The following is a 27277-nucleotide window of genomic DNA, read 5'->3' as shown; positions in this document are numbered from 1 at the left end:
GTGAAAACATAACCTTCATGCACCTTCGGTGGCGGAGGTAATACAAAACAGCCAGGTGAAGATGATGCGCTCAAAGTGAGAGCACTGATGCAAGCATATCGCAATGTCTATTTCAATCGGCTCTTATCTAGGATGGGACTACGTAACCCAGTCACAAGCATGCTCTCGTAAAACATCAGCAAAGCAGAAAAGGAACAGCAGCAAAAATGCAAAGAAGTAACAACTCGAGCCAGCAAAATGGAGTGCGTTGGTTACAGAGGCGTTTCAAATGAAATAGCACATTTGTATTCATGTGAGGAGGCGGAAACAAAGAACACGCACTGCCCATGTTCATGGCTCCCAAAGTATTTTCTGACGCGTGTTCACGTCGGGGCAGGAACTGCGTGCCTGTGTGAATAAACACTCATTATGCACATCAGGCGGTGGGACATGGTCGTATTTCTGATGGAAACAAAAGAAGGTCACCCGGGCGGGTGCGGTGATGCAAACGGCACGTGCCTCGCGGAGCTCTGTCCCTGACGTGACTCCGAGTAGCGTGTCCAAGCAAAGCTGCCTTCTGAGTTCTTGGAAAAAATTGCGGTGCTTCCTGCATCCCAGCCCACTTTCCACAGCCCGAGCCAAACTATTAGCAACTCCTAAAAACAGACCGACCGGCACCGAGGCTACAAACCCCCGGTATCGTACGCGTCAGTCGAGGCACTGAAAACGAAAAATTGCAGTCGATGTATTTATTTTTAATTATCCTGAAGGAAAAGACAAAGCAAACATTGGCACAACACTAACTGCAGACCTTAGAATTGTGATAACCAGACGGCACCACAGAACTCGACATATGTCGTAATACCACAGATGAAATCCCCACATGGATAGGGAACAAATGACCATACGATGCCAGCCTCAAACCAAAAAATATAGAATCGGTCAATGCTTGTTGCCTGACTGGCGAAGAAATGGCCAGGATACTGATGCACAATGGCTTCCTGTTGAAAACAAACCAGGAGAGAATTGCCGACAATAACAAGGTTTGAAAGCATCATATAGTTTTATGAACACATGTGAAGGATCGAGATTCCTATTCATCCATAACTTGCAAAAGCTGCAAAGAGCTGACGGGATGGCCTGGAGGTGTGCACACTCACCTATAAGCCGTCTTAGCCTGGGTTTGAATCCAGACCCAGCTATAAACTGTCATCCCGGTGTTTCACACGCTAAGCAATTCATCAATGTGTGTGCCGTCCCTCAGGTGGACATTAAACGGGAGTCCCAACTGCCAGCATTTGTTGGTGGACGTCAAAAATCCCACGGTGTCCTCCGTGAAAGAGGTGAGCTATCGCCGGCACCATGACCATTTTACAAATTCCCACACCGACCAACAGAGGGCACTGCATCAGTGGTAAAGCTGCACCCTCAGCCAATAATGCTACCCCATGGCCTTGTGCAGCATATGAATGAAGAAGAAGAAAAGCTAGAAAACTCCAAGATGCAGCAGTTGTAACACTCATTCATTCAATGCGCAGCACGTGGCTGCTAGGTTGCACCATTGCTGAGGGAGGTGCGCTGCGGCTGTGTCGCTGATGCAGTGCCCCCCTGAAGGTTAGAGCAGGATTTGTTGTAAGCACACCTCAGATGTTCCAGGATCTACATCTATACATACAGGAGATATCTTAAGGTAACCATTTTATAGTTTTCTTTTACAGAAAAAGGTCCTTGACTAGCTCTATAAAGATCGCTGCGGCTAATAAATATACAGCATGCTCACTCTTGTGCATAGAGCCTGGTGTTGGTTTAGCGGTTAGGGTGCCGGCTTGGGATCCTAGGATCCTGGGTTTGAATACCGGTCGATCGCTGAATTAACGCCAGGGGGGTTGACTCAGCCTCTCATCCTTCCAAGGTTGGCAAATTGAGTACCAGCTTGCTGGGATGAATGATCACGGTGTGTACCCCAATTTAGAATAGGTACACCGTATCCCTGCGCATCGTAAGAGGCGACCAAGGGTTGGCGCCAGGAAGGGCATCCGGCCATAAAAACATTGCCTCAAACAGGGAACCATGATTGTCATGCGGCCCGCAAGGCTAACCCCCGCTCTAGCGGGGAAAATGGCCTTAAAACGATCATTCATTCATTCATTCTCACTCTTGTGTATCTCAAAAACGTTCTCAGCCAGCAGCATCAGCAAGCACGATCAGAAAAGGACTGGGCACAGATAACTGATCCATTCCCAACAACAGCTGGTAATGCAAAGAAAGGAATGCAGAAATGGATGGCCATGATGGCCCACGGAAGTGCAAGCCTGGTCATACAAAAGCAGAGTGCAGCGAAGAATGTGGTAGGGCCTCGAAGAGGGTGCAGCACTGTATGACAATGCAAACTTCCAGTTCTCAGTTCCTTTTCCACCAGATCTTATCTGCCCTGTTAAAATTATCTTCAAAAGCCGATCATGCCATCTGGAATCGTCTTGCTTAACCGGTTTTGGAGTTTTTTTTTTGTCAATGGTTCCCTTGCTTATGGCTTCTGCCAGTTAGTTCCTTCCCTCCCCCCCCCCCCCCCCCCACTCCTCCGTCACATCACTCTTCTATGGGTCTAGATGATGCATTAACAAAAAAAAACATTTGACATGCCTTTGTAACGACACAATCTGGGTGTTTACAAAGTGATACATGATTTATTGTTAATAACAAAAGCAAAAGACTCACTATAAAACAAAAAACACCATGTTGCGTCGATACACCAGGTGTTGCAAACATGTCGTTAATAAAGAAAATGCATTTTCTCACTTTCCAAGATTGAATGCCAAACCAAAAATAGAGATGGAAAAAAAGAGGTGAATGCAAACCAGAATTATTCCTGTCCTCTCTCCTCCTTGCATACATAATGTATAATGTAGATGACTGGAAGAAGGGCCAAATGTGCAAATCCATCAATCACTTCTGCCTGCTCTAAAGTGAAGTTGGGGAACAGGGTGGAACCCCCAAATAAGTGGACAAAGCCAGATAGGTATTGAGCATGGGACAACTTGCGTCTTACCATGGTATACTTTCCCAGCTGGCACAGATTAGGGAAAGTTTCTTGATGGGCTCGACAGACACGGCTGGTCAGGTCTTCCAGCTCGGGGGTGGCGGGGGGCAACTCCACCAATTCGACCCTCGGCACATCCTTTTTCTTCTTGCTTCGGTCATTCCGCACAGCTGTAACACAGAACAAAAGTGAGCAAACATGGCCAATGCCACCGTTATGTATCAGTGCATCTCAAATGGAAGGGATAACTAAATGGTAAGAGGAAACAGGACCCTGCATCCCCATTCATAGACTTTAACAACGATTCACTTGCTCGGTCTTGGCTTGTATATTTGGATGAAATGAGAGGGCAGCTTAATTCGGTTAAACTTGCAAGGGCCCTAACATGAGCTCGTCTGCCTGCTTCAGATTAAACAGCGTGCACCGTCATTGTGTGAGAGCGCTCCACATAACCAGGGCAACGCTTTGGTGCTCAAGCAGGCAATAATACACCCCCACCTCATGTCATCCTCCATCCTGACCTATGATCTCTTTTACCCCCATTAACTCTTCAGCACAACTCTCTTAATTGCTGCTTTCAGTGTTTCCTCCTCTCCAATCTTCTTTTCCTGCCCATTCATTCCCTTGCCAATTGGGCTTAACTGGTGCCATCCTCCCCGACTGCCAATTAAACATTGCTCTTGCATGAGCCCTAGTCTTTTCGAAAAATAAAATATTAAAAAGGCTCATCTTGTTCAATGTTGTGAAAATAAAAGCACCAACACCAAGCCATCTAAGTGCCCAAAAGCAGGTTCAGCATTTCCCAAAGCCAATCATTGCACCAGGTGGTTTTCCCCTGCCTTCTCTGCAGTACTCAGGGAAAGAATTTGAAATTTGTTCAGGGTGCCAGCAATAACTCGCCTGCTCTTCATGACCATGAACCTCCATGAGCACATGAGGGACGGCACACTTTGTGATGCGACCACTGTCTGTGAAGCATAATCCGACAGTTTATAGCCTAACCGGGAATCAAATCCAGATGATAAGGTCAAAAGAATGCACTACTGGTAAAGTGTAGGTAAACCAACACTTCGGACAAATACATTTCCATTCAATGGATATTGGACTGGCATTCAATTACCCCCCATTAAGCCTGGTGTTGGGCTAGTGGCTAGGGTGCCAGCTTAGGATCCTAGGATCCTGGGTTCGAATCCCGGTCGATCGCTGAATTAACGCCAGGGGGGTTGACTCAGCCTGTCATCCTTCCGAGGTCGGCTAATTGAGTACCAGTTCACTGGTAATTCCCTGGTTGTCGTAAAAAGGCGACAAAAAGGGTTGGCGGCAGGAAGGGCATCCGGCCGTAAAACATTGCTTCAAAAAGGGGACCAAAAAAAACAACAACAACCACGGTCCCCGAAAAAGGCCAACCCCCACTTGCGGGGAAAAATGGCCTCTAAAGGTGTTTTTTTTTTTGTTTTTTTTCAATTAGGAATTTGGCCTTGTGATTGCAAGACTGATGCAGAGTTCTACATATTAGGGTAGGAAATTGGAATTTAACCAGGGTGCTGGCACACAATGGCCTACGTTTTGAAAGGCACCGTGGGATATTAAATACAGTACTAGCACACAGGCCACTCTGCTTGACATCTCTCTGGAGGATGGAACATTCATTGATACAACACTCTGCCTATGAAGGAATAACTCATTTATAGTAGTTGCTGAATAATAATTGAGGAAATGGCCGCACACCTGCCGGAAATAAATAAATAAATAATAACATTCAGGCGAGCAAGTGATGCAAGAGACGGAAAGTATTTGGTCAAAAGTGTCTTGTATATTTTTCTAAATTTGAAGGTGCGTAAGTAAAGTTTAGAGGATCGAGTTTTGCCCATGACCACCAACAGATGGCCCGCTTTTATCAGTTAGTTTTCATGTATTTATGGCACGTTCCTTCATCACTACTTTTCTGTCCCCGCTTTGACAAAATCACTGACACTAGTCAAGGCGATCTGATCAGCCTTGCGTTTCCGAGAATGGCGGAATTTCACACAAATCATCGACTTTCTGTGAAAGGCTCTTTACTTGGTGGTCAACCCGAATACCCGAGTGTGCAATCCATTTTTGACGACGTTTTTGCCTGACCTTTATGACTGTGCACAGGAATGAAATTCAAATGATAAGATTTTATATTGATATTCCAGCTGCCATCGGAATTTGGAATTACATCGATTTAAGACACAAAACATTTTTTATGTTTTCTGCATGGACAGATGCAGAGAGACACAGACACAGAGACAGACATTCACTCAATCAAATAATAAACTAAAACAGTACTTGGTAGAGAGCATATCTCCGCCAGGCTGAACAGTTTACGTCTTGTATCCCACTGATAGGCCGGATCTGAATCCCAACCTGAAACCAAAATCCAAACAGCTTGTTCTCGTCACCCACCCAACTCATCCACACAAAGTAGTCATAATCCATCCACAACTCGGAAATATCGTGCTATATATCGTTTTTGGGCCTATTACTCAATGTAAGAAAAATCACTTTTTAAAAATAAAAATAGAAATCGGATCTGGATCCGGATCTTTTCCATAATCTAATCACTTTGTCCTTGTCTCACACACACCCAACCTGTTCAGCAAATTGTCTGAATTCATCTACAACTTTTTGAGACTCCTGCTCACAGATAAACATAACCTCCACCCATCTTCGGTGGCAGAGGTAATCACAACCAACATATAAAATAAAATTCTTATTTTTCTTTCCTCCACATAATATATTTATTAAATGTATGAAGCAAAGCAGAGAAGCAAAAAGATTATAATAAACAGCCTTCCTGGTGCAAAAAGAGTCGATTCAACAGGGAGGGCTTGCAGAGATGAGGTGGGTGCGGACAGTGGAGGAGGGAAACGAATTAACTGGTATGTGGATGAGGATAGGGGCAAGTGGGAGATTTGTACTGTGTATCAATATGGATGAGGATGACTACCCATATATAAAAACATTAACTCATAATGATAAAAATAATTCATGATTTTGCTTTGGCATGCCAGCTATATTTGGTTAGTACAGTATCGTCTTAAAAATAACAATAATTGGCACTCATTTTGTGCAGCAAGGTAAAAAAAATTGGGGTCATGATGGCAGCCGAGTCGTGGAGCGGATCCCAATATCCACAAATCAACAACCCAAGCTCAATGCAAAATTTTCTCCAAAGACCGGTTAAATTTCTAAGCAGGCACGTCAGCCCACTAGGCATGCTGGGTGAAGCAACTTGAAAACACCATCCCACAATGCACATGCTGGTGTGCGAAGGGCAGCCAGAATTACAGCCATAGACAGGACGCTCATACATCTGGTTTGCATCAGAGATCATATTTTATGATCGTGAGTAACTTTTGCGAGTCGCGCCGATGAAATCAAATATCTTCAGGGTTCTGGAGAAACCTGGATCTAATTTCAGAACGTCGAGACAGGCTGCCCAAGGGGAAGAAAAAGAAAATCACCACGCTGCGGCCAAAGTGCACTCGCATGCCCAGTGAAATCACTTTGGCTAACAGACGTTTCCTCCTCACCCACTCTACTAGATGTGTGGGTCTCACGAGGCCGGCCATTGTTGCGAAGGATAATTTGGAAAAACAAGATGTGGCTCGCTCAGTACATTTATACAAACGAGAGATTACATGAGCTTGTCGCAAAATTATATACACCCATGTTGCAAGCTGAAAGTCCCATCACACTTGTTCAACAATCAGATACCATAGACAATGTCAAGCACACACGTCTACTCATTATGTTAGTACTCAAGGCTTTGCCAGTTGCAGCAACACCAATTTCCAGCCATAGAGTGATGACAGGGCTTTGCCAGCTTGTCTGCCTACACCCTTCCTTGAAGATACCACAAGTCTGTTCCTGTCGACTTCCTATGCCTCACGGAAAAAAAATAAAAAAATAAAAAAAATCTACCAGACAGCATCACATTCCCCTTATGCACCACGGACACGCCTCTGGCTAAAATCGCATGGTGGCCGGCACGTAGCATGCCTCGCCACGTCACCAGAGAGGACCGCACCCCAGCCATACCGCCAGTGTATAGTAATCTCAACCCCCAAACAATCTTGGCCGGCACAAGATAAGCAGCAGCAAACAGCTGCATCCACAGTGAAGGTACAACGCAGGACAAAAACATGAACAGGTCTTAGAAGTGGGTAGAGACAGAAATTGTGACAGATATATGTATGAAAATGTAAAATAATAATAATAACATAAATAAATAAAACATTATTTTTATATATACACACACACACACACACACACACACACACACACACACACACACACACACACACACACACACACACACACACACACACACACACACAGAGAAACCCTGGGCACATTTTGAAGAACTATACCTGCAACAAACAACTAAGTTTATTATTGTTCTTTGGTGCAAAACAAAACATGATTACTCGCAAATGGATGTGACCGCTTCAACATGCACAGGCATCACATGATACGCAACACGGTGAGGTGCATCACGTGATATGGATCGGGGTGAGCTTCGGTCACTGTGCTGCACGTGTTTGTCTTTGCATTAGTTTAGTTCAATGTGAATTAGATGCCCTAATATGACGGAGGATATTGTGAGACAGAAAATTCGCGCTGTATGCTTGTATTCTGTATCTGGAAATTCGGCTGAAGTTCACAGACAACTTGTCAAAGAATGTGGCGCCGACGCAATTGACAGAAGAACCATCGGCAGAATAAACAAGCAGTTTGATGAAACCGGCAGCATTCTTCCAAAACAATCAGTTAGGCCTCAAACTGTTCAAACTGAGGAAAACAGAGTGGTCATTCAACAACTCGACAGTAACACACCATTATAAACTCATCGTTTATCAAACGTCACCAACATAAGCTGATCTCCGATTCAAAGAATATTAAAATACCTTAATGTGAAACCATACATACCCAGATTAATTCACCAACTATCTGAGGATGATTTTGACAGGCATGTTGAGGCATGTGAGACATTGCTTGGGTTAATGTTTGTAAGATTAATGGATATGAACAATGATTTGCAGAACAGGATCTTGTGGTCAGATGAATCCAAGTTTACTTTATCTGGTTCTGTGAATCGTCATAACAGCGTGATATGGGCAGTAGACAACCCACAATTTACTGTTGAGCACAACATCCAGTTCTTTTGGACCAATATTTTTCGAAGAAAATGTGAATGCTGCAAATTACCTTCTAATGTTGGAGCAGCATGTATTTCCACTCAATGATGGCCAACATGTGGTTCATGCATGATGGTGCGCCTGCTCATAATGCTGCCAGTGTACGTCAGGCCCTCGATTTGAGCTTTACAGACAAATGGAATGGCTGTCGTGGTCCGGTTGAATGGCCGCCGCAGTCTTGTGATTTAACACCCGGTGATTTCTTCCTTTGGGGTTTCCTCAACACACAAAGTGTATGCGAGGAATCCTAAAACCCTTACAGACTTGAAACAATTCATCCGTAATGAGACTGCTGCCTTAACGACTGCAACATGCAGAACTGTGTGTCAGAGTGTTTCGTCACGGCTACAGATGTGCATAGACAATGAAAGAAAGCAGTTTGAACATTTGAACTGATCGGTTTCATGTATATTAGACTGATTGGACTGTTTAACGAGTAATCATGTTTTGTTTTGCACCAAAGAACAATAATAAACATAGTTGTTCGATGCAGGTATCGTTCTTCAAAATGTGCGCAGGGTTTCTGGACCACCCTGTATATGCAAAATAACATTTTAAAAAGGCAAGCACATATGCACATTGGTTTTAAAAGTCTATGATGTAAGTAGGATAAGCACTTTTTTGTTTTTAAACAAACTAAAGCTTTGGGTATCTCAACAAAAAAGAAGTTGCATAAATATCCCAAAAGAGATTCCATCAAAATATTATGCATATTTGCAAAAGACCCACGATGTACTATACAGCAATTACCACCACGTTGTTCAGTGATGGGTCTGCAAAAAGAATTGATTACTCTCATCAATTTAAGCCACACCAGATATTCATTTCTTAAATAATGACAATATGAATGTAAACACAGAGCAATTTTATAAACAGCAAAAGGAAGAACATTTGTAGCTTTAAAAAGAAATCCAAAATGTAATGAAATACCTGCAGCCAACCAACAACAACAATAGACATTTTAAGGCCATCTTCCCTGCAAGAGCGGGGGTTAGCCTTGCGGGCCCCATGACAATCTTCTCCATTTTGCCCTATTTTCTGCATCTCCCCTTGTTAACCCCCTTGCCCGCATTCCTTCTTCCACCACCTATAGCCAAGTCTTTCTCATTCTTCACCGTCCCCTACTTGCTTCTACAATCATTTCCATCACTCTTCTCAACCAGTCACTTTCATCCTTCCTCAACACGTGACCAAACCATCTCAACCTGTTTCTCTTTGCAGCATCCATCACAGGCTCTATTCCCATCATCTTTCACAATTCATCATTTGTCTTCCTCTCTCTCAACGATACTCGGCACATCCACCGAACCATTCGCATTTCCACCCTTTCCAGCCTCCGTTGCTGCTCCACATTCACCAAACATGTCTCACTCCCATAAATCCTAACACGTCTCACACATGCAGCATACACCTTTCCCTTCAGCTTCAACGACACTCCCCTCCTCGTCAGCACGCCACTCAGTTCCCGAAACTTGTTCCATGCACATCTCACTCCAGCAACCGTTGCCGAGTCTGATCCACCTTCTCCATTCAGCATGTCTCCTAGGTAGCAAAATGTTTTCACACCTTCCAGATTCACACTGCCTCCAAGATCTAACTCGACATTTCCTCCATCTGCAGCTCCCCCTGTGCACACCTTACACTTGAATGTAGCTGCCACACTGGTTAATGACACTCTCAGACCACTACATTTTTGATGAACCCACTCAGCGCACATTGTACATTGAATGGAGTTCACTCCGACACCCTTCCTGCACACAGCACACGGCCACTTCCCAGTTCTTTCCACCTCACCACATGCTTTACCACTTGCCATCACCTTCGTTTTTCCGATATTCACCTTCAGACCTTTTGTCTCCATACATTCCTTCCACTTGTTCATCTGCTCCTTCAGTCCATCCATACTTTCCGCAATCAACACCAGATCATCTGCATACAACAACTCCCACGGTAAACCCACCTTTGCATTCTGAGCCAGCACATCCATCACAGCTACAAATAGTAGTGGACATAGTACCGACCCCTGATGCACTCCCACCTTCACCTCAAACTCACCACTGTTCCTGTCCTTCGTCCTTACAGCTGTGCGCGCTCTCTCGTACATTGCAATCAGTACTCTGATCAACCATTCCTCCACTCCTAACTTCCTCAATGCCCATGTCACTACTTCACATGGAACCCCATCGAATGCTTTCTCCAGATCAACAAACCCATGAAACAACTTCTTCCCCTTCTCCATGTACTTCTCCTGCAACTGCCTTACAATAAAAAGCGCACCTGTCATTCCTCTTCCTGGCATAAATCCAAACTGCATTTCGTCGATCTTCACTTTTTTCCTTATCCTCCTCTCCAACACCCTTTCCAATACCTTAATTCCATGCTCCAATAACTTTATCGCTCAATACGAGCCACATTCCAGAGGGTCACCTTTCCCCTTGTATAGAGGGGCGAGGGTACTCAGTTCCAAATTCACTGGAATGCGGCCTTCTTTCACCACCAGATTACAGATCTCTGTCATTCTTTTCACTCCCCAACTTCCCGCTGCCTTCAACATATCTCCCACAACTCCCGTCAACCCTCCTGCTTTTCTACTCTTCATTGCTTTTATCGCTTCCTCAACTTCCTTCTGAGTTATCTTCTCTGCCGGTCCTAAAACTGGGTTACCCTCGATGTTGCCGTCCCATTCATTCTCTGCATTCAACAGCATTTCCATATATCTCTTCCATTTTCCTTTAATTCCATCTGGGTCCACAAGGATTTGTCCCACTTCATCCTTCAAGCAACTCACCCCCATCACATCGCACCTCTCTTTCGCTATCTGCTTTGCAATCCTGAATACCGCTCTCTGACCCTCTTCCGAATTTAAGCGTTCTCCGAACATTTTCCTCCATGCCTTTGCTACCTCTTTCTCTGCAGCCTTCTTGGCTGCCTTATAACTTTCATGTTCTGCCTTTTCTGCCCCCGTACCCTTCGCCTTCTGCCACTCCTTGAACGTCTTCCTCTTCTCGTCAATCCTCTTTCCAACTTCATCATCCCACCACCATGTTTCCGAGTGCCTCTGTGGTCCTTTAGTCCATCCACATACCTCACCAACGGCTCCCAACAGACTATCTTTCATTGACATCCAACCACATTCAAGCTCAACACATCATCCTCTGCCATACTCAGCCTCTCTTTTAATGCCTCCCTCACTGTCACCTCTTTCAACCTCCACACCTTCATTCTCGGTTGGTACGTCACCCGCTGAGCTCTCCTCACACCTTTCACCCTTATGTAGCAGACAACCAAGTGGTGCTGTGAAACAGGCTCCTCCCCCGGGATCACCTTTGTGTCCCGTAGGTGCCCCCTATCTCGCCTACTCACCATCAGGTAGTCAACGGTTGTCGTCGACCCACCTGATGTGTATGTAACAAGCTTATTATCCTCTTTCTGGAACTGAGTATTACAAATCAACAAACCAGCTCCATCAGCAAACTTTAGAATCCTTACACCTTCTCCATTCCTCACACCATATCCATAACCCCCACGAACTCCGTCAAAACCGTCCATACTCCTTCGCACATGTCCATTTAGGTCTCCTCCCACCACAACAACTTCCTCATCTTTCACGTTTTCCATCAGCTTCTCTATCGCACACCAGAACTTGTCCCTTTCTTCATCGCTCCGACCAACCATCCCGAGATGACGTTCACCAAGAGCTTTCCAATCATCATTTTCACCATAATCAACCTTTCACTCACTCTAGTCACACTCACCACACTGTCTACAAACTCCTCAGAAAACAGGACACCAACCGTACAGCTGTCTACAACTGCAGGACACCTGCAGCCAACCATACAGCTAAAAAGAAAGTTACAACTTTTTAATCAAGCTTTTATTTGTTACAATGATTTTCATCATGTAGAGATTGTGGATGGTTCATTGGTTGTAACGTTCTTGAAAACATTTGCCGTTTAATGGTTTAAAAATTATAAAGACAAGTCAGGAGACGACGATGGTTCACGAGCGAGCGGTATTCAATGACAAAGAATGTGAAATATATGAATGATCGTTTTGATTATTATTAGTTTTGATATTATTATTTCGTTTGATCATTATTCAAGGACAAAGGACGGACTATAACCGAAACAGGCCCGGACAGGCCAGGCCCGGAAATGTCAAAATGAAGGTTACTGAACTTGAAATGAGATAGAAAATAATGTATAATCAGTTATGAGGTTAGTTAGCTACACAATACCGAAAATTCGGTGAAAAAACAAAAAGAGAAAAAAAATGAAAAATGAAAAATCGAGCTCCGTGGGGGCGAGACATGACATTGGCCTAACCAAATATTGAAACCCCTGCCAGATTCCACCGAACCCCTCGGAGAAGATGTAGCTTGAAATTGAATACCCCCTAAAAAGACATCTTTTTCGGGCGTGGCTCCGCCCACAATGGGCGCAATACGCCCACTCTCGGCAGGACACAACTAGATCACGATATCAACCTCCCACCCAAGTTTCATCAAGATCGGATGATATCATCGGGTAGTTATGCTGCAGACAGACAGACACAAACACAGCCAGACGCACACACATGGCGAATATAGTGGTCACTCTGTTTGATAACTCGTCAACCAATAAAAAACTGCAATGCATGTGATGGGGTGGCCTTTTAAAGTTGGAAAACATGGAGTATTAAAAATAAAATTGCATCTGTTTGAGTACATCGCCTAATACGGTATGCACATAAAGTACATTTAATCTATTTAGAAATATCAATCTTAAAAATGGATCGAGGTTTCATCATCAAGTCCATGGATTGGTACAAAAGGTCTTAGCTGTTCAAAATTTAAAATGAACTTTAATTTACCATTTTTAAATGAGTACTTGCAAAAACTGTATTTTCCTACCAATATGTTAGGGCATCAATCGACTGATTAATCTGTCATAAGATAAACCACACAATGGTGCTGGGACTTAGTAAATACATTAGTACTCTCATTTTTAGTGAGGTCACGTATCGTCAAAGATGACGTCACGAAAAGAGATGGAGAGAACGCTCTGAAAATCCATAACAAATATAATAATTTATGAGACAATAAAGAGTCATATTGTCGACAAAATAGTGATAAATCAATCTTCAACTCCAACCATCATGGCTGAGTGAGGCAGGAGGCATTCGCAGCATATCGGAGCGATTTCCAAAACTTCACGGCTAAGGTCATGCAGAAATTGGATGCCATGAACACCACTATGGTAGTGGTCCAGCAAGTTATGAAGCAGATAAACACGTTGCATTGGAGCTGCAAAATCTACAACGGATTCTGCAGATAGGCTGATGATGCTCAAAAAATGTAAATGCAACATAACATGGAAAGGGAAGGAAATCTAATGGACAGATAAAGGGAAGGAAAGCTAATGGTGTGCAGGCACCCTGACAGGCATTGTGAAACCCAGGAGAAAAAAAATCTTGTTCCACAATCTTCAATCCATGGATGCAATTCTGGCTCACTGAAAGTCATCAGTGTGGTGTAATTTTCTATTTACTGTCAAGCCAATGTCGGTTTATTGAAGTTGCGGTTAGCAGTGGACGTTGCTTTAGGCACTGAGCAGTTTTGTTTTTGACAAACTGCAATCGAGCCATAATTTACATTATATTTTGTGACACACACAAACACGAAACAACCAATTTGATGAACTTTTGTAACAAAAAAAAAACAATATAAAAGTAATAGGCACCAAGTATGTGTGTGTATGTATATATATATATATATATCCACTTAAAATGAGATGACATTACATCAATATGGTCCCTCCCCCCCTCCTGGATTTACCACGTTACAGTATTCTCGTAAACTTATCAGGAAAGTTGAACTAACGAATCACTCACTTATCTCCTTTGCCTTAATCAGAGCTGTCGGAACTTTGATGATGACAAAAGGTTTCTGGCAGTTCAGTTTGGCAGTGCTTGAGGTACAACTTTATCTGGCCGGTATAAAGTAGATTACGAGAGCTATTCCACTCCCAAAGCACAAATGAGGCAGGATGCGCTCCTAAGGCATAAACATCTTTCAGAATAATGCTCCCCTCCACATCCTAGAAGCCACAGTGGGGGTACTCGAACCCTGAGCCTTCTTCAATTGACCCCTAAAACAAGGGACATCATTCTCTTCTCTGCTCACCATCACTCAAAGGCCAAAATGGTGAATGATCAAAGAGCCGTCTGTCACAAAACAAAGTCCCACAAATGCAAGAATTCATTCTGACAGACTGGCACATTAACACCAAGGGTGAAATACCATATTCATTTCCAAACAACATAAGATATCGTAACAATGCGCATCAAAAAGTACCAACTGCAAAAAACAACATCTTAAGCAGATGTCGCTGAAAAATAAAATCCAAAATTGTAAGAAAATGTCCGACTAAAAAAACTTGCAGGATGTGTGTGGACTATCTCCCATTTGTGAACAAATGAGGAACTGATATTGAACAAACCAATAAACGAAATGTACAGTTAGTCGGCTTTACTTTGGCACAGGGTGATCTTTAAAAACATGTGCTTATCCTAACAATATATTCACAGGACAGGGATGGAACATGTCTTAGTATGCAATTCAGTTCCATCTGTCAAATAATCTGAATTGGTTGCAAGTGCAGCTTTCACATAGATACAAACACATTTGACTCCAGTGACAGAAAATCATTTTGGCAATAATTTTCCATACAAAGTAAAATGCATATCAGCAAATAGATAATAATTAGTGACCATTTCCTCACCCCTACCTCCCAACCCCGGAAAGAGTCAACAAAAAATATTTAGACCGCCAAAGTATGAAAGTGCTAAAGATAACCAATCAACTTCCTGTGACGCTTTGCATGTTTTACCAATATAGCGGTATTCATCTGCCCATAGCGATGGATTTTGGATTGAAAACCTACACAAATCAAGAATGCAAGGGTAAGCAAGTCTACGCCAATTGTGGTGCGTTTGGAGCATTTGCTCAGAGTCTGAGAGGTAGGTGGTTCAAACTACGGCCTCGTCATACCAAAGACGGTACGTGCTGCTTCCTTGCTTGATCATCAGCATATAAAGGGATGCATCATGGACAAACAACCGCAAGTTAGTAATAATAGCCTGAGGAGCGCAGACAAAGAAAAAAATAGAGCACGGCCAAACAAGCTAATGGCCTCCTCCTGCAATGAAGTTCCTTGTAAAGGAACTGACATCAAACAATATCACAATAAAATAGCAATATGGAAGCAAGTGTAGTCGTAGAATTGCACAAACAAAGCAACACTTCAATTCAGTAGTGGCACAAAGCCAGGGCAATTCCATATCATATTGATCTAACAACTCAATAAAGATTTGCCCAGTCATAAAATGTTTAAACTCAACATTAGACGCAATAAAAAATAGCACAAACAAAACAAGATTTCAACACTTCTTTTTTAAAAAGTTAAAATAAAATAAATATCAGCTGAAATAATTATCATATTTGAAATCTTTCCAATTTAATGGTGCAACAAGATGAGAGCTATACATTTACAGTGCCTTCAGAAAGTGTTCACACCCCTTGACGATTTTCACATTGTGTTGTATTGCAGACTGAATTGAAATTGGATTAAATTGATTGAGATTTTTTGTCATTGATCGACCCCATAATGTGAAAGTGGATATTTTTATATATATATATTTTTACAAAATAATTAAAAATAAATACAGAAATATCGAATTTACATAGGTATACAACCCAATGAGTCAATACTTCGCAGAAGTGCCTTTGGCAGCAACTACAGCTTCGAGTATCATTGGGTATGTCTGTATCAGCTTTGCACAACTGGATTTGGGGAGTTTCTCCCATTGTTCCTTGCAAATTTGCTCAAGCTCTGTCGAGTTGGATGGGGAGCGTCAGTGAACAGCAATCTTGAAAGACTTTCCACAGATTATCAATGGGATTCAAGTCTGGGTTTTGGCTGGGCCCCTCAACGACTCACATTCTTGTTCTGAAGCCATTCCAGTGTTGCTTTGGCTGTATACTTGGGGTCATTGTCCTGTTGGAATGTAAATCTTTGCCACAGTCAAAGTTCTTTTTGCACTCTTAAGCAGATTCTCCTCAAGGATTATCCTGTATTTGGCTCGATTCATTGTTCCTTCTATCCTTAAAAGTCTCCCAGCTCCTGCCACTGAAAACCATTCCCATAGCATGGTGCTGCCCACCACCATACTTCACGGTAGGGATGGTCTAAGATGGGTGATGAGCTGTGCATGGTTTCCACCAGTCGTAGCGCTATGCATTTCGGCCAAATAGTTCAATTTTCATCTAATCCTACCACAGAACATTTTGCCTCATGCTGTCAGCCTTTCATGTGCCTTTTGGCAAACTCCAGGCATGCTGTAATGTGCCTTTTTCTCAGGAGTGGCTTCTGTCTGGTCAGTCTCCCATAATGCCCAGACTTGCGAAGAGCTGCAGATGCAGAGAGTGTTGTCCTTTTGGTAGGTTCTCCCATCTTAGCCAAGGAACCTTGCAGTTCTATTAGATTTGTCATTGGGTTATTGGTCACCTCCATGACCAATGTCCGTCCTGCCCAGTTGCACAGTTTGGTTGGACGGCCAGCCCTAGGAAGAGTCTGGGTAGTTCCCTATTCTTTCCAGTTCCTAATGATGGAGCTCAATGTGCTCTTGGGAACTTTCAACACTCTTAGAAATTGTTTTATACCCTTCCCCAGATCTATGCCTCCTCACAATTCTATCTCGGAGTTCTACGGACAGTTCCTTGGACTTCATGGTAGAGTTTCTGCTCTGACATGCACCACCAACTTTGGGACCTTATATAGAACGGTGTGTTTCTTTATAAATCATGCCCCATCAATTGAATTAGTCACAGGTGGGTTTCAATCAAGTTGTAAAGACTTGTGGATGATGAAAGGACATTGGATGCATTTGAGCACAATTTGAAGTGTCATAGCAAAGGGGTTGAATACTTACTGACTCAACAAATTTCAGGTTTTCATCTTTAATTAATATGTAGAGATTTCCAAAAAATAAATTCCACTTTGACAATATCAGGTGTTATGTTTAGATCAATGACAAAGAATCTCAATTTAATCCATTTTAAATTCAGCCTGTAACTACAAAATGTGAAAAGGTCAAGGGTTATGAATACTTTCTGAAGGCACTGAATAAGCTTGTACTTCCACCAAGGCACACATGCCGAAAGGGTTGAAAAACCTGGAGCCAGTGATTTTCTGCGATCATGGAAAACAGACAGAATTCATGGAATTGGGACTTCAAATGGAAAATAAAATGGAAGGTAGTAAATTACAAAAAACAAGGGTGAATAGCCAGTTGAATTACAAATAAGCTATTCACTATATGGTCTTATTTCGTGTGTGTAGGATTCTCCAGAGACACCTTTTCCCAAAGGGTAATTACTCGTAGTAAATGAATAACTAGAATGGCACTCTGACATTGCGGCGTCAACCGATGTGCTTCCGTCCACATTATTACATCATTAGATATACGTGCACAAAGTTTGATTTAAATCTCTTCAGCTGTTCTCAAGTATCACATTTTTACTTGACATGACCTTTGACCTCTTGACCCCATAATGTAATCCTTTATTTTTTTTCATCGTACATACAAGTACCAAGTTTAACTTAGTTCCATTCAGCCGTAATTAAGTTATCGCGATAACAAAAACCTATTATATATAGAAAGTGACCTTTGACCTCAATACAGAAATATAATCAGTTCACCTTTGCATTATAATATATAACTAGAACTGCCACTTTGTAACTGCTGGCAGTGATGACCAGTTTCCTCTGCCTTCCTGCTTTCATACAACCCCGCTTTCACATTATTATTTTTTTCTCCATCAATTTATCCCTAGATGATGCTCAATAAATTCCAACGTGATGAAACTAATGCCGACAGACGGGACGAGCAGCCTGACGGCCATCAACTAATGCCGACAGATGGGACGGCCAGCTTAACGTCCATCAACCAATGCCGACAGACGGGCCACAATCGCTCGAACCACGCCGACACGAGTTTACCTCAGCGATTTATTAAAAAATATAAAACGAAGCTCGAACCATGCAAACACAACTTTACCTAAGTGATTTATGAAAAAAATATAAAACGAAGTCTCTGCTTTGCTTGAAGGCACAAATCGTCATTCACATTGAAAATAGCAAATCCCATTAACTCTGACAATACACATCGCGTTCCAAAGAGCAGCATTTAATGTGTATAATATGATTAAATAATGCGACATGACGAGATATGCACCAAAAAAAGGGCCGCCGTTCTCCTTCCCAATCGCTGCAAAGATGCCGACACGAGTCTGTTATCTGAAACAAGCGTTACGCCTCGGTCCCCCGTCGGGGAAGTGATGCGAGTTGACAAAGTGGAAGACGCAGAAAACATGCTATGATATGATATTTCGCTCACAAGGTTCAGACGTACATGGAGGCGGCCATCTTGGATTTTGACGTGGCGACCCAATTTTCAATAGCGTTCTTCCTTATGCCTAGATACACCCACACACCAGAATAGAAGTTGGTACTTCGCTTATTTTTCAAGATATTCTGCTCACAAGGTTCAGACATACATGGCGGTGGCCATCTTGGATTTTGACGTGGCGACCCAATTTTCGATAGCATTCTTCCTGGTGCCTAGATACACCCAAACACCGGATTAGAAGTTGGTACTTCGCTTATTTTTCAAGATATTTCGCTCACAAGGTTCAGACATATATATGGTGGCGGCCATCTTGGATTTTGACGTGGCGACGCAATTTACAATAGCGTTCTTCCTTATGCCGAGATACACCCACACACCAAATTAGAAGTTGGTACTTCGCTTATTTTTCAAGATATTCATCTCACAAGGTTCAGACATACATGGCGGCGGTCATCTTGGATTTTGACGTGGCGACCCAATTTTAAACAGCGTTCTTCCATATGCCTAGATACACCCACACACCAGATTAGAAGTTGGTACTTCGCTTATTTTTCAGGATATTTCGCTCACAAGGTTCAGACATATATATGGTGGCGGCCATCTTGGATTTTGCCGTGGCGACCCAATTTTCAATAGCGTTCTTCCTTATGCCGAGATACACCCACACACCAGATTAGAAGTTGGTACTTCGCTTATTTTTCAAGATATTCATCTCACAAGGTTCAGACATACATGGCGGCGGCCATCTTGGATTTTGACGTGGCGACCCAGTTTTAAACAGCGTTCTTCCTTGTGCCTAGATACACCCACACACCAGATTAGAAGTTGGTACTTCGCTTATTTTTCAAGATATTCAGCTCACAAGGTTCAGACATCCATGGCATCAGACATACATGGCGGCGGCCATCTTGGATTTTGACGTGGGTTGCACCCACACACCAAATTCGAATGCGGTCCTTCGCTTACGCATGCATGCCCGCACGCACACACGCACGGAAGGACGGACGGACGGACGGACACACGGACGGAGGGGAAAACCATAGTCCCCCTTTCGCTCCGCTGTGCGACGGGGGACAACAATATATACTACAAAGGTGATATTTACCTGATAATCAAAAACATGCCTCTTTGGAAATTCTCACATAAACGTGGAAACAGGTATTCAATCCGATTTGCAAAGATCGAATTGAAACATGCAAAGATTGAAACAGGTATTCAATCGGACCAACGGTTGCTGAGAACATTAATTTTAAATTTTCGAAAGTGAAAATCTGGTGGAAGAATAAGAAAAATAATTTTAAATTCTCGGAAAAACAATCGGTGTTCCTCTGCATGGAATGCAGAGGAAACCTAATTATACCAAGTTTGGTAAAAAAAAAGCCCATGACTGCTTCACAAGTTAGCTTGGTAACATAAGTTTTACCTAAAGGTCGTCTGACATTTGATCTTTGACCTATTGACCCCAGAATCTAATCAGTTCATCTTTGCCACATAACACATACCTGCACCAAGTTCGACTTAGATACCTTCAGCTGCCGTCAAGTTGTCATGGTAACAAAAACCTATCATGGACGGACGAACGGACAACCAAAAAACAATGCCTCTGCAACATAAAAAGACAACATAGGCACAAAAAGTGCGAGAAAGAAATTGATCATTGTGAGATTTTTGCCAATTTTTTTTTCTTTTCCTTCGCCTAAGCTACAATATCCCCAAAAAGCAAATATTCTCCTTCATAAACAGGTTTCTAATCTATTAAACTACACTGCAAGGCTGAGCCACGATGGTCGTCATGTGCAAAGCCGAGCTTACAGAACAATGTCAAAATCCCAACCTCTACCAAACTGAGGGAAGTGTGTGGATATTGATATTCTGCTCCATACAGGCAATTTACCCCTTCCACAGATTCTATAAAGTTTTCCAATAAACTAACCTTTACTACATCTAACGTTTTGGTACAAATAAAAGCAAACATTTCAATGTTGTTCAATAGATGACATCTCTTCACCAACGAAAACCAAAAACTATCACATCAGAAGACAAATCCAAACCCTTTGAGCTATTTCACCATTGCTATAACTTTCAGCCATAAATACACATGTCGAAGGCATCACTTGGCCAACCAAAGCAAACAAATCAAACAGCAGTTGAAGATAAGTGATCAGAAATTCAGAATTGCTACAAGTTGCAATAAGAGCTGTTTTGTGGGCAAAAACGTCCGCTACAAACCTTTCCATTCCATGACAACATGCTTGGTGATGAAAAATATGACAATTCCACTTGACTTCTTCAAACCTCTCACAACGACCGACCAGGACAGGAAGCTGAGGCATTCACCATTATAAATGACCTTTCTCAGCTTGTCAGCCCCTTGGCTCCTTAGACCATTGTCAGATTTCTACTCCAAGCACCCCTTCACACCTCGACTCCCCCAACCCCCAATCACATCCCTCCACTAAACGTTTTTGGCTCATACCAACTGGAATGAACTACGCCAGATCCAGTCAGAATCAGTGGCATTATGGTTAAAGCATGCGCATTCAGCGGTTTGAATCCGACCGGTTTGGTCAGGGTGAAAGTCCAGCGGTTTGAATCCGACCCTAGCCAAGTCGCACAAAAAAAGGAGCTGATACTCTAGGTCCCCTGCCTTTTGAGGAGTGGTGTGAGGAATAGATCTCTGTAATATGAAAGATAAATATTGACACCGTTTTGAAATCTCACATACAGAAGCCAAGTTACTGAGATGGTTGCCATGGCAGTATAATTCAGCCAATCACAGCCATTACCTAATCTGGTTCAGATGATGTAATGAGGAATAGATATCTGCAATATGAAAGCTAAATGTTAAACAGTTTTTGAAATATTGCATACACAAAAGTGCTTGGACAGATGATTTGTCGGTCGGAGTTCATTTTAATGTCCCGTGTCAGACCTTGGCGGAGCGCACGGGGGATACTTATTTTTTTAATTGCACGTGGTGCTTCTTCGCTTGACGCTCAGTGTTTAGAGGATAGAACACGGCCAAACCCCATGGGCTGGCATCATTTAGGAGGAAGATTTCTCCCTAAAAAAATGACCCGCTAACTCGGAGACAAAACTGCCACCACTAGATGGTAACGCCAGCACCATTAGGGTTTCAAGAAGCAACTCCCCCAAAGGTCGATAGCTGTTTTTGACCGATATCAAGTTCTGTATCTTCTATTGTTCTATTGTCATACAAGTATGTGTATATGTATATGTATGTATATGTATGTATATGTATATAAAATCCCTTGGAAAGAATATCTGTAGGCTCTGTCCACACCCTTCTGCAATTGTCACTGCAATAAGATATCGTTCTTAGCATTGCAATAACAACTATACACTCCTCTGTCGACTAAAATTTTCAGTTGTCTTCTTCCTCGATCATTGGATGCAAACAACAGTTCAACTGTAAACTCTCTGAATTCTGATCTTAACTCTATAATGGAAGGGGGGCTCAAACAACCTTGTTACATTCGACCACACGAAGACCCAATTCATTCCCATCTCAGTCCAAACCAATTATCCCTCTAATCTTGTCCAGCAGATCCTTCACACAAACCTCCACCATCATCATTCTGAGAATTGAAATTTTCCTTGATCTTTCATGAAGCCTTATATTGTAACCATTGCCAGAAAGTCTTCCCAGAAATTGGGATTTATATTTGAGCCCCAAAAATACTTTACTTCTTCCAAACAATTTGACTCTTACTCTTCATACATCTCAAGTTCACCCCATGATGGAATACAGCTCACACATTTGGGGCAGAGCTCCTTTGTCTGCACTGTGCATTCATGATAGAGTGCAGTCCAAGGCAATTAGACTTCTGGGTGATAGCTCACATACTGTCAGCATTGAGCCCCGAGCCCAACGTGGTGCAGTTTCCTTTCCATCACTCTTCTACCATTAATACCATGTCCGTTGTGCCACAGAATTAGAAGCTGCAGTTCCTCCACCCTTGACAAGTCCTCGTTCCACTCACCTGGCTTCAGCTAGCCATCCTCTTAGCATCATAGCGTGTGTATATATATATACAAAATATTATTATAGCATTATATATATATATATATATATATATATATATATATAATTATATATAATTATATATATATATATATATATATATATATATTCATATATATATTCATATATATATACATACATTATATTATATTATTATAGCATCATAGCATCATAGCATTAGCAGCATTGCGTCTCTGCTCACAGGCAGAACCAATAAACATGCATCCTCTTTTTTCCCTTGCAGTCTAGAATTGACTGCCTGTTTCTGATTTCACTTTCAGCAGCAAAATAATTTACCAGACAAGTGACACCAAGTATTAACAAGCCAGGCCTAAAAAAAGAATGAACATTAAACAGGAAACCAATTTTCATTCCTGTGGTGCAAGAACCAGCATGCTCATATGCAAACACCAAGAATTTATATTTAGAATTTAAAAAAACGTTTCAACAATAGCAGTACAAGTTGAAATCAGGTGAAGAAATATTAAAAGTAGATGCACTTGGTACAAATCGTTCTCTCAATAAGATCATTCAAAAGTTGAATCAAATGCAAAGTAGAGTGCTGTGCAAACTAATGAAGAAGAAGATTATTAAACAGAATCCACAACATTTGAGATATTTAGGGCTTCATAGGACAAGGAAGTTTTCTTTGGGTTTTGGTTATTTATGTTGAGCTCAGGCTTGTGGAGGATCTCTCACGTGAACCACAGACAGGACAGACATTAATATATATCATATAGTTGGTGATTAATGACATGGAATTCAGCAGATTTGGCAGGTAAAGACACCGAAAGGACTCGATCAAGTCAAATCTAAGAAAAAGGCCTAAAGTATTACAAAACCATTTTCACTTACAACAATGTTGTTCATCTTAAACTTACATAGTTTATACATCGGCTATGTTGCTCTTCGTTGAATAGCTGAGATATGCAGACTTCACCATCTGTTGTTCTCAAACCTTAATTTTACAAATCTTCATTTTAGAACACATCCGTCATCTATTTTGCTGGTGGACTTTTCTTTTTGACTTGCTGGGCGATGCACATTCCGTTAAAGCAGAGTCCACAGCATGCACAAAATTGTTCCACCATAGTGAATGTGTTAACAGATACTCTCCAATGAATGGCCATGGGTATTGCAGCGAACACAGTAATCAGGCTTTATACACTCAACCAATGAGCTGTTCTGAGGTGACTACCATTCCCACTGCCACCAACATGGCCCAGCTATTCCGACCTTCTCGTGGAGTCAGCCAGAGAACAGCTTTGGCCCAAGCTTTTCACGAACCTTTGGCTCTGGCCTATCATCTCAATGAGTATGGCAGAAATTTGTAAGTTGGTCAGGGTGCTGGCAATAATTTGCCAAATCTTCGCTAAAATATACGGTGGGCTTTTTAACGTCCACCATGGACTAGTGGTAGCTAACTTGTTCTCTTACTTTCCATAGAAGGAAGAGGTGAGGCAAAAGTATTTTGTACCCATCTAGCAATCCCTGGTCTGCGGCAGGGGTCACTAAGCCACTTGCATTGTGGCACGTGCACAGACTAAAATTGCAAGTAGTCCTTCCCCCTCGCAGAGGGAGGGTGGGGAAGTTTTTCAATGACCTGACCGACTACTACCAACATGGAGGCAAAGTTTGGTGGACATCGGGCCAGCCCTGTTTTATTCCTACGATTTACAAATTTTTTTAGTGTAATCATATTTGAAAAACATCTGCGTGGTTGAAATATACAGTGAAAATGTACAATTGGGGATGAAATAGTGGAATGCATTTACTCGTTCAAAGAAGAGAGGGTTAAACCACCATTTAACTATTAACACACTTTGCTGCCTGATATAAACCACTGTGTCTGGCTTGACTTCCGTTTAATCTGTACCGTTTCCTCCCAACTTCAGACCACTTTGCACCATCTTCAAGACCACATGTTCAACAAAATTTACATCTGGTACACCGTTCTTTTTCTATTCCATCTCCAGACGCTGCATGACGTCATCGCCGGGCACTGGAGGGGGCCCGGCGATGACACGCGCTGAAAGGAGCGCTCAGTTTTCACTCCGGTTATTTGTTTTCTTTCTTTCTTTCTTTCTCTCTTTCTTTCTTGATTGTTTGTCCGGGCAACATCTCAGCCATTCTTTGAGCTATGAAGCTGAAATTTGGGCACAATAGTGAGCAAGTGCTTTGGCAAAAATGGTATTTTTTTGTTTTTTGATGAATCAATTGATTGATTAGTTACTTAATTATTATCGATTAATTAAGTACCTATTTATATCCTCTTATGGGCATTATCTCAGGTGCCTTTTGAGTTAGGAACCTGATATTTGGATATCACAATGATCAAGTGACTTGGCTGTAAATGGTATTTTTGATTTATTGATTAATCAATTAATTGATTAATTATTTGATTATTCGATTAATGACTTGATTTTTTTTTTTTTTTTTTTAGTTACAGATTCAGATGAAACAGTGGTGGTTTCAGTATTATATTAGCCATTTGATTAATAATTTAATTATCACACCATTATTATTTATTTATTTTCATTATCAATCACTCATTTATTTTCTCTCATCTGGGCAATATCTCAGGCACCTTTTGAGCTAGGAAGCTGATATTCGGACATGACAGTGACCAAGTGATGTGGCTATAAAGTTTTTTTTATTTATTGATTAATCAATAAATCAATTTATTGATTAATCAATTAATTATTTTTCCAATTAATTACGTATTTAATTAATTTTCAAAAAGTTACAGCTTCGAATGAAACACTGGTGTTTGAGGTATGCTATTTAGCAATTGATTAAGAAATTATTTTACAATTATCATTCATTCTTTTTTCATTTTAATTATGCAATTAATCAATCAATTATAGCACACCTCTCCCTCCCAATTCCGTTTATATGTGCTGCATGGCGGTATCGCCGGGCGCTGGATGATGTTATTTATTTATTTGGCATGGGGGCGGTGCACTTTGAATGTATCTGTACTTATTACCTCCACCAAAGGTGGATGGAGGTTATGTTTTTACCCCTGTCTGTCTGTGTGTGTCTGTATGTGTCTGTGTGTGTCTGTATGTGTCTGTATGTGTCTGTCTGTGTCTCTCTGTGTGTGTCTGTCTGTGTGTGTCTGTCTGTGTCTGTGTCTGTGTGTCTGTGTGACCAAGATACCTCAAAACCTTGTGGACGGATTCGGACGAAACTTGGCAGAAATGTGGCGTATGTGACAAGGACGAAATGATTAGATTTTGGTGTAGATCCGGTTTCGGCTACTCGAATTTTTAAGCAATTCTTCACCATTGGGAGATCGGGCCAAAAACGATACATTGCAGGATATCTCAAAAAGTTGTGGACTGATTTGGACGAAACTTGGTGGACCGGTTGGGTGTCTGACAAGGACGATTCGATTTTGGTGAAGATCTGAATATGGATTCAGATATGATAATTATTTAATTTTTTAGAAGTATTTCTTCACCATTGGGAGATAGGGCCAAAACGATAGATAGCAGGATATTTCAAAAAATTATGGATGGATTTCGACAAAACTTGGCGGAGGTGTGTGACAAGGAAGAATCGATTCAATTTTGGTGAAGATCTGGATCCAGCGAGTCGAATTTTTAATTGATTCCTCACCATCGAGTGATGCCAAAAACGAAGGGCAGATCAGGGTATGAAAGATTGGACCGATGGTGATTCCTGTGATAGATTTTGATTAAATGTGATTCTGTATTGTGGTTTTCTGGTCTACTCTGAGATGCAAAACGTAAACTGTTCACCATATATCCTGCTATGCAGATCTTGGGCAAGTTCCTGGATTCCACGGAGCACAGATCCCCAAATTGTTTGACCCTGCTTTGGCAGGCCATTTAGACAATGTGCTGACGGATTTTAAATGCTTATTCACCTTGAACCACGGGGAGACCCATTCAATATGGCCAGATATTTTGGGAGGTTTTGTCCTGCTCAAGCAGGAGGAATATGGGAGAGAGATTACTGGAAAGGCAAGGGATTGCAGAAAGTGTGTAGAAACGGGGGAAAGGAATGGGAGAGGAGGAAATTGGAATTGCAAGGATCATATATACGAGAGAGAAAGAGCAAGGTGATAGAGGAAGAGAGGGGAGGGTAAACAAAAACAAACGTTGTTTTTCACAATTTATATGGGACATGATAATAACCCCACCAAAGACTTGTAAAAGAAAGTCAATATAACTTGTGCGTTTTGCTGCAAATGTTTTTCCATCACTCTGCCAAGAAAGGAGAAGCCTGGTCAATAGACAGGCAGACAAGTGATACAACTCACATTCCTTGGACATGCCGACCTCAAGGCACCTCTGCAAGCGGCAGTATTGGCAGCGGTTCCGTGTTATCTTGTTTACAACGCATTTCTTGTCACGGTGACAGGTATACACCATGTTTTTCTGGATGCTCCTCCGAAAGAAGCCCTGAACAGAAAGAAAGAAACGGTATTTCATTACTTGAAAGCTTTATTCTACCCAAGCATATATTTTAACAATCGCAGGGAATGAACAAACAGTAGGTTGCTCCAGT

General features: G+C 42.0%; 1 protein-coding gene across 3 annotated transcripts in view; it reads right to left on the bottom strand.

The window, feature by feature from the left end:
* The window catches only part of LOC137431363 (retinoic acid receptor alpha-A), a 279676-nt gene that overhangs the window by 24674 nt on the left and 227725 nt on the right, over positions 1–27277 (bottom strand). For all 3 annotated transcript variants that reach the window (XM_068122611.2, XM_068122609.2, XM_078781935.1), the window contains 2 exons: positions 27030–27171; positions 3026–3186 (listed from right to left, as the gene is read on the bottom strand). In XM_068122611.2, coding sequence (XP_067978712.2) covers positions 3026–3186; positions 27030–27171 — 303 coding nt within the window. The remainder of the gene's footprint in view (positions 1–3025; positions 3187–27029; positions 27172–27277) is intronic.

The sequence above is a fragment of the Myxine glutinosa genome, chromosome 7 (assembly GCF_964187855.1).
Source record: "Myxine glutinosa chromosome 7, kmMyxGlut1.1, whole genome shotgun sequence".
Classification (NCBI taxonomy): Eukaryota; Metazoa; Chordata; class Myxini; order Myxiniformes; family Myxinidae; genus Myxine; species Myxine glutinosa.
Note: the sequence above shows the minus strand (reverse complement) of the source record. Positions and strands in the feature narration are given on the sequence as shown.